This window comes from Aethalodelphis obliquidens, unplaced genomic scaffold (genome assembly GCF_003676395.1).
Source record: "Aethalodelphis obliquidens isolate GAN/ISIS:26980383/991018 unplaced genomic scaffold, ASM367639v1 scaffold6, whole genome shotgun sequence".
Classification (NCBI taxonomy): Eukaryota; Metazoa; Chordata; class Mammalia; order Artiodactyla; family Delphinidae; genus Aethalodelphis; species Aethalodelphis obliquidens.
Genome location: NW_020837950.1, coordinates 48315780 through 48324743, shown reverse-complemented (window position 1 = coordinate 48324743; position 8964 = coordinate 48315780). Strand labels below are relative to the sequence as shown.

The window sequence follows — 8964 nt, the reverse complement described above, 5'->3', positions numbered from 1 at the left end:
ATGTTTCTCTTGAAGGTTACAATGGAAACACACAACCAAAATTCTTAAAATTCCATGATAATACAGAGGGTGACTTTTTTTTTAAACGCCTGTACTTTTGCACAGTGATCTAACACACACCACTGCATATACCCAAAGAAGCCCTTATTTTAAAAATAAAGTTATATAAACTCCCTGATATCTTTCGATTTACATAGATTAGAGACTGATTTATGTCATGTGAATATGTACACAGTATATTAGTTTCTTGGCATACTTTTTCTTTTTCAAAATAATTTCCTTTCCTGGAAATTTCCAGAATCAGCAATGTGCAATTCATCATAATAATATTTTACTGTTACTACATATCTGCACAGGATACACTTAAATATGCACTATTAACTTCTCATAGACAGTAGAGAAAGTTTGGATTTTGACAAAGAAAAGCATTCACCGTTTCAGTGCATCATAAAAACATAAAGTCTTGAGAGAACATAAAAACTGGGGGATCAGATACCCAAATACTGTTAAAAATCAACTAAAGAAATCCACTGTGGGGCTGCCCTGGTGGTCCAGTGGTTAAGAATCCGCCTTCCAATGAGGAGGACACAGGTTCGATCCCTGGTCGGGGAACTAGGATCCCACATGCCGCGGGGGCAACCAAGCCCGAGCGCTCTGGAGCCTGCGCGCCACCAACTCGAGAGAAGCCCTCGCACCACAACGAAGAGCCCGGGTGCTACAGCTAAGACCCGATGCAGCCAAATAAATTAATTAATTAAGAAAAGAAAAAGAAATCCATTGTGTTTTTCACTAGCCCTAACCATTAGAACCAGCTTGATCTCAGTGTTTGTTTGGAGTTATAAAAGCTAATCAGGTCTTCCGGTAGTCCTCCACTTAACTGGATTCTGATTCTATTCTTCCCCCCAATATATTTTATCATAAAATCAACGCAGTACTTCCTAACTTAACCAAAAATTTAAGACCTGTGCAAAGAAGCATGTTTCTATGATGCTAAAGTAAACTTTCTTTTGTTTCTATTACATTAACCTATTGGTTTGTCTTTCTTTGCGGGCAACTCCTTCCATGAGATGTAGATATCTAAAGACTGACACTCCATAATATCTCCCATCATTCCAGTATTTGTTTTTAGCAGTCTGATCATCTCCTCAGAACCTAGCTTTCTCATCCTCTGCTTCTTTTAAAATTAACACAAAAATCCTGCATCCACTCCCATGTGTCCCTTCAATTTTTTACCTTGGCTAGCCAAGACATTACAGGGTTTTCTTTTAGGGGGACTGTAAAGAGTATTTACTTGTTTGGTATCAGTGATCATCACCTATAAAATAATGCTAACGTGTGCATGCAACCATGGTAAGCACTTCTGCTATCTTTCACTACTGACACATCTTTTGCTTGGTCAAACTCTTTTATGAAGTTCTTATTCTGCTGGTTCATGATACAGAGATAGAGACCCGAAGAAGTGTGAGAGAGGCAAATGCTGTATTCTGGAGACACTGAACATTTCTTTCTTTTTTAATATCTGCATTTCTGCCTTATGAAATTAATCTGTTCTAAAAGGATTGAGGAGGGAACTGGGGAAATAATTCTTTTAAATTTAGGGAGTTTGTTTTTAAAGTGGAGGAGACGCAAAGCACAAATATCAACCAGCAAGGTGAAAATCATGGCAGTTTTCAAATAAATTCAGGACAGAAGGAAGTCTAGAGGTTGGGTAGCTGCAGCGGATAACAGTCTCTTTCATGGGATTCTAATTTTCATTTTCTTTACTTTGTGCCTTTCAGGCCGGCTCATGATCTCCCTGCAGAAAACATTAAACAAATTGAAACCACTCCAAAACACTTCCAGCATCCCCTTCTCTGAAATACAACTTGTTTCCAATTCCTACAATTCGAATGAGATCGAGACCACAGACAATATCCTTTTTCTCCGGCCACTTTTCAAATCCTAACATTCCAACTGTGCCTTGCTGAAACTTAAATCTGCAAAAGGGACTCCTCTCCAATCTACTGGAGTCCAGATCCATCCCCGCTACTCATGCACCGTCTAACACTCGGCCCAGCACACACTTCTGGGGGCTCTGGTTCTAAGAAGTCAGCCACTTCGACAAGAGGGTGGGCGTGAGCGCGAGGAGGAAGACGACGCAGGGAGGGCTATTGAGCAATTCAGAACAAGTTCCCTTCGAGGTCCAGTAGCCCTCCAGCTCTTTTTTTCCTATTGAAAAGCCGGGAGAATCGGGAGGACGGGCCCCATGTCCCTACAACGCCCCCCAGCGCGGAGCAGAGGTCATGGAGATGTCAACGCTGCCCATTCGCTTGAGGGAGCTGCGAGTCGGCCGCTCTTCCCCCTGCCCCCCCCCCACCTCCCGCAGGAAGCCTCTTTGCTGTCCCGCCCCGCCATAAACTGGGGTTAACCCTAACGCCCCCCACCCCCAGCAAACCAAAAACCTATATCCGTGCTCGGAGCCTCAGTGTGTCACACGTAAAATGAGGAGGTCCCTTTTCGTTCTCATATGTGAGTGCTTTTATTCTCGCATCCCCTAAAAGCCTATCAGCTGCTCCCCTACTCTATCTGCCCTGGCAGGAGACGTCCCTATGAATCCTCCAATCTCCTATCTCTTCATCCTCCCACGTCAGTCCTTCTGGAACCTAAACACGCTTGCCCACCAAGTGCCCACAGCTCGTCATCCATATCCCATTCCTCCTTTAACCAAATGAAAGCGTTTTTAAATAGTTTACGATTTGATACAGCTCCTAAGAAGCTTTGCCAAGAGACGTCCGGCATCACCAAAGGGCTAACTGCTTTCCCCAGGATTCTGACCCCCATTAACTAATTCCTCGGATCCCGACGTCCGGGAGCTAGGAGGCCGGGCAACGCCCGGTGCGGTGCGCGCGCGCGCGCGTCGGGGCGGGGGTGGGGTGCAGCCGCAAGGACCCGGGCGGGGGCGGTCGCCTTGGTCTCCCCGCCGGCCCCCGGAGCCCTGGCCCCTAATGAGCCGCTGAAAGGGAGCGGGCTCCGGTGCGCGTGGCTCGCAGGCCTCCCGGAGTCCCGGGCGCCCTGATTGGCCAGCTGCGCCTCGCGACCTCCATTCATTAATAAATTAGCGGCACGCTCCAGCCGAGCGCGAGCCACCAATCACAATGGGCAGCGGCGGCGACAACAGCCGCAGCTTGAGCCGGTGCAGCCGCCACCGCTTCAGCACTCCGACCGCAGCCTCGAGCTCCAGCAGGAGCTTTAGAACCATTTTATGCTGATTAGATAAAGGGGGAGAAGAGAGGCGGGGGCGATGGGAGGAGGAGGATGGATGGCAGGGCCAGGGGAGGGGGGAAGTGGGTGAAGAAAGAGAAAGAAATGAATGATGATAATGCAATGAAAAGAGTAAGCCGGGGAGGGAAAAGCGGGGGAGAAGGGGGGCTGGCACAGGGGGAGGAGGCGGCGGCGGCCGCGGATGGGGGGAGATGGGGGCCCCGGGGGCAGATCTGATTGTTTTCTTGGTGGTATATAAGGGGTTTTAAGGAGAGTCGTGTGCCAGACACGCAGCCACTGAACCACAAGCAGCTTCGCTTTAACTGGAGTGCCTGGGAGTCGCGTGCCAGGAGCCGCACGGCCGGGGACTTACTGACAGACAGACACGCACCACCAGCACAACACACGAGACCCGGGCGGGTCGCCGCGGCCGCCGGGGCTCTTGGCAAACTCGCACGACGGAGAGGTCCCCCGCGGAGCTGCGCCGCAGTAGCGCCAGTCTCGCTGCTTCCAAGGCAGCAGAAGGGGCAGCACTGCGCTCCGGACCGCTCGGAGAATCGCAGCACACGCCAAATAGCGACGCCGAGGCACATTTAGAGAGCGAACCAAGTAAGTATCCGCGCGGCGGCTTCCAACTTGGAAGGGTGTTTCCCGCACTCCGTCCCACCACGCCCGAACGCCCTTCGCTCGCGCTGAATCTTTGTCACGGGGGCCGCAGCCCTTTCCGGGGCGGGAACACAGCCGTCAGGGCGGCCGGTAGAGTTCGGGACTCGGCTGGCGACGGGGTCACAACAGGGGCGCTCCTGAGCTTGGGGAGCACTGGAGGGGTTTCCTCCCCAATTTACCTTCCTCCTTGGCGCCGTTCCGAGGCGTTCTTCTCGGGTGCGCGCAGCAGTACATCCCGGTGACACCAAGAACATGCCTCTGCTTCTATACTGACGCCTCGTTTGGTTCTTTCGCCTTCTCTGCTCTCTTCTCCAGGATGTTCGTCAAATCTGAGACCTTGGAGTTGAAGGAGGAAGAGGACGTGCTGGTGCTGCTCGGCTCGGCCTCCCCCGCCTCGGCGGCTCTGACCCCGCTATCTTCCAGCGCCGACGAGGAGGAAGAGGAGGAGCCGGGCGCGTCGGGCGGGGCGCGTCGGCAGCGTGGGGTCGGGGCCGGGGCCGGGGCGCGGGCTGGCTCGCCGGGAGGGGCCGAGGGCTGCCGGCCAGCGCGGCTGCTGGGTCTGGTGCACGAGTGCAAACGGCGCCCCTCCAGGGCGCGGGCCGTTTCTCGCGGCGCCAAGACGGCCGAGACGGTGCAGCGCATCAAGAAGACCCGGAGATTGAAGGCCAACAACCGCGAGCGCAACCGCATGCACAACCTCAACGCGGCGCTGGACGCGCTGCGTGAGGTGCTCCCCACGTTCCCCGAGGACGCCAAGCTCACCAAGATCGAGACCCTGCGTTTCGCCCATAACTACATATGGGCGCTCACCGAGACGCTGCGCCTGGCTGACCACTGCGGGGGCGGCGGCGGCGGCGGCGGCGGCCTGCCGGGGGCGCTCTTCTCCGAGGCCGTCTTGCTGAGCCCCGGAGGCTCTAGTGCCGCCCTGAGCAACAGCGGAGATAGCCCTTCGCCTGCCTCGACGTGGAGCTGCACGAACAGCCCCGCGCCGTCTTCCTCCGCCTCCTCCAACTCCACCTCGCCCTACAGCTGCACTTTATCTCCTGCCAGCCCGGCGGGTTCAGACATGGACTATTGGCAGTCGCCACCTCCCGACAAGCACCGCTACGCACCTCACCTGCCCATAGTCAGGGACTGTATCTAGAGCCGCCATCTCTGCTACCCACGCCAGGCCTTAGTGGCTACCCTTTCCTGTCCCCGTTCAAGCCCTCCTCCCACCCCTCTCCTGACCCCGCTTCCATGCCCCAGAAACGATCTCACTACTCAGAGCAGGTGTAGCCGTTATGATTCCTGGGTTGTTTGTTGCCTTCCTTGGAGAAGGGCTTCCTTCATTCAGACGGGCTCTCTAATTTATTGGTGTGATGGAGCTTATTGTCAAAGAGGATGGTAGAGTTTGGGGGGCACTTCTTAAGGCTAAAAAGATGCTGGGAAGAGATGAAGGTGGCATGTCGAAAGAGTTTGCAGAGCGGACTGACGCTCCTCCCCTCTCTCGGTGCAGTGCGTGTGAATCTCCCAGAGGGAATGCAACTGGTTCCTGTGATCTCTTCACCTTTGCTTCTATGTAGAGATGTTAATGTCGAGTAGAAAGAAATGTATCTTAGCATCTGAATGATTTTACCGGTAATAATATTATCCACAGATTTGCAATGGCTGGCATCTGCTTTATTCCCAGTGCTGTCTGCGGGCTGTGGGAATTTCACCTGTCAAACCAAACTTTCCCTCTCTGATGTGCACTTTGTTCTGTTTCCCAGATTCGTCACAATGCCTATTGTCCCGCCCTTCTCTTTCCTTTTTCTTCTCCATTTTGCCATCTGTCTCTTATGATTTATAAGGGGGAAAAAGTTGTTTTGTTAGAGGGCCAGGTTAGAAGTCATTGTATAATTTGTAGGCTTTGTAATGATTGAATGCAAGCGTGGAAATTTAGGCTGAACTCTCTATCAAAAGGAGAAATGTGGAGGAAAAGGGAAAAATCAGGAGGGAGGATTGCTTCATGTATTATTTATCTCGACCTTTTAGGGGAGAAGGAACTCCCCTATTCTTTCAAGAGATTAAAAATAAATCAACAGGCTGAAAACCTAAGCAGACACGGAGCATTGCCAGGATCAGCCACACACGTGTTTCCTTCTATTTATTATAAAGAAAAATTTCATGAGAAAAGTATGTATTTTTTGTATATTCTACAGAGTTTATTCTAGTATGTATTTACATCTTGGAAGAACAAGAAAATTGTTCTCATGATTAAACTATAAATAAAATATCTAATTTTCATAGTTTTTGTATGTTGTATGACAATTTTTTCTTGCTTATGTGGCTTTTAGAAGAATGAGTTGCATTTTTCTGAAATTCTCCCGATATCAAATTGAGTAGAGTACTTGTATTTTTTTGTCAATGTGTAGAGATTTCACTGACACATAAGGTCTAAGCAATCACAGGAAGCTGAATTATATTCGAGACACTAACACTGATATAAAAGTATAACTCTCAATACAGACAAAACTTAGTTTCTAAGAAATCAATTTCGGAGCAAACAAGATTAGTAAAAAATTGGGGGAGCATTTACGATAATTTTATTTTGATAATTAATAATTATTTTAATTAATGATAATTAAGCCATGATAAGTGCCAATGTTCAGAAACCTTGATTTTAAAAAACAGTGAAGTTGAAATTTCTTGGTGGAGTATGTAGAAATTTGATTCTTACACTTCACTTCTTTGAGCTTCAGTTATCATCTGTGAACTAAAGGGATTGGACAGTGATCTCTAAGGGCCCCTTCCAGCTCTAACATCTGTGACATAACTGAGTATTTATAAATTCATTATTGAAAGCTGATTTCATATTAGCCAATCCAATCTTTGTTAAAATAGTTTACACAACTTCTTCAAAGAAACAGCAAAGATGTTTTCCTAATCTCCAGGGTACATAACTCTGTAACTTGTACCTCAATCTCCAAAGCAGAAATCAGTGACCTTTGGCCTTGGGTCAAAGATGACCAAGTGAAGGTTGACCACATTCTAGGTTTAAGCCCCTTAGGGAAGGGTGTCCAGGACAACACAAACTAAAAAAAGATCATGTCAGTAAAGAAATGTTGGTTGTTCACTGTCTCCCCAACCCGCAGAACTTCATATCTGCTCCTGGTTTGAGCCAAATCTTCCACTCCTCTGCATAAAGCAATGATAACTCTCCTGAGACGTCTATCTGACACTGCTCTTCCTCTCCATCTATATGGAAAATATTAAGTGTTTAATATCTCAATAACTCCTTTTTTTTTTTTTTTTTTTTTGCCGTACGCTGGCCGCTCACTGTTGTGGCCTCTCCCATTGCGGAGCACAGGCTCCGGACGCGCAGGCTCAGCGGCCATGGCTCACGGGACCAGCCGCTCCGCGGCATGTGGGATCCTCCCGGACCGGGGCATGAACCTGTGTCCTGTGCATCGGCAGGCGGACTCTCAACCACTGCGCCACCAGGGAAGCCCAATAACTCCATTTTTAATAAAAGGAAGAACCAACCCAGGGTTTGTCTGGCTTTCATCTCTGGGTGTAAGGGAGACTTGTTGGAAAACCCCTTCTAGTTTAAAGGTTGTATTATTCTTAGCCACTCGATTATCTGATATGAGGAGAAAGTGATTTTTCTCGTACATTCACCTTTATGTTTCTAGTGTTTAAAAAGCCAAGCCAGCAAGCAAAGCAATCGTAGTATGAGAGTTTTTAAAATCACGGTTTTAATGCCAAATAACTGTTAATTTAGTGATGATGATGCTTTTATGGTGATTATAGGCTTCTTTTGGAAACTTGCCAAGGAAACAGGTTCATGACAAGTCTGGGGAAGGTAAATCTTCAGGTGCAGGTACTCAGGAAACCTCAGCTGGTGAGGGGATCCTATAAACAGGTGGTGACCCTAACAGCTTATTTGGAGAGGCACAGATGGGGGGAGGGTTCAGTAGTCATAGTTTTGAGTAATGGGTAATACACCTAATGACTCAACCTGCGACCGAGTTGAATCTAGCAGCCACCTCTGCAGTTTCTCCAGGACCAGAGACCCGTTCAGCAAGAGCTTGCAGGTCCTCTTACACACCAGCATCACGTCATATACGGCAGGAATTCCGTCTCCCGTCTGTGGTCTACACTCGGGCTTTTCCCCCGCTATCTACAGCAGACCTAATTTTACACTAAGTAGGTGCAGTTATTTTTTTATGGCGTCTAATCACTTTTAGCGGTCAAGAACGATGTTCTTTCTGCCTCACTTCGCGCTGGGAGTTCTCCTCGCCACCCACTGCGACCTCCGCAGCCTGTGGGCTGAGGCCCAGTCGTCCTCTCCCGTCCCTTGTAGAGATGAGAATTACTGGTCGAAGCTTCAGCGGTAGGGAATATAGTCGATCTTCCTTTTTACCCATTCGCCTCCCGCCCTGGGACCAGCTCGGTCCGTCTGCACCAAGCAGGTTCGTGGGCCGCTGAGCCAAGCCATTCTATTTCTGGAGCTCTCTGCTGAGAGCCGTTTCAAGCAAGGCCATGAAGACGTTGTTCTGATGACAGTCCCACACCGCAAAATTTGCCAGATCTTTCCAGCTCCAGGGGCGCAGTGGCGTGTTTACCTAAGCCTGGAGAGGTGCGAGGGTTGGTCCTGGCCCGGGTGGATCTCTGCTTCGGCGCCGCCAGGCTCCGGGCATTGATTGTATTTACTTGTTCTGAAGTGCCCAGGACTTAGGGCTGATTTTCCTTCACCAGATCTAAGACAAATCCATCTGAGGGCGAACAAGGAGAAAACGGAGAAGCGGAAAGGTGGGCCGCCGGGCGAGGTAGGGACGAGAGGAGTACTGGGGCTCCCGGAGCCCCCAGCACCTGGGCAGGAGCGTGTAGGCTCCCTCCCGGGCAGAACCCTGCGGGCCCTGCGGAGGCGCGGGCTTCGGAAGGCCCCGGGCGGCCTTGGCCGGGAGGGAGCGAGGGTCCTGTTACCGCGGAGCGCATCTAGACCCAGGGCCCGCTTTTGCGGCGCCCACCCTCCGGCCCGGGTCGCCTGGACGCAAGGCTGCGGCAGGGCCGAGGCAGAGGCAGGGAGTTGCG

The 8964-nt window shown here is 50.2% G+C and overlaps 1 protein-coding gene across 1 annotated transcript; it reads left to right on the top strand.

Moving 5' to 3' along the window:
• Positions 1-4222: 4222 nt before the first annotated feature.
• Positions 4223-6144, top strand: NEUROG2 (neurogenin 2). Its single transcript, XM_027103555.1, has one exon. The coding sequence runs from the start codon at positions 4223-4225 to the stop codon at positions 5048-5050; it is 828 nt and encodes a 275-aa protein (XP_026959356.1). The 3' UTR covers positions 5051-6144.
• Positions 6145-8964: the final 2820 nt, after the last annotated feature.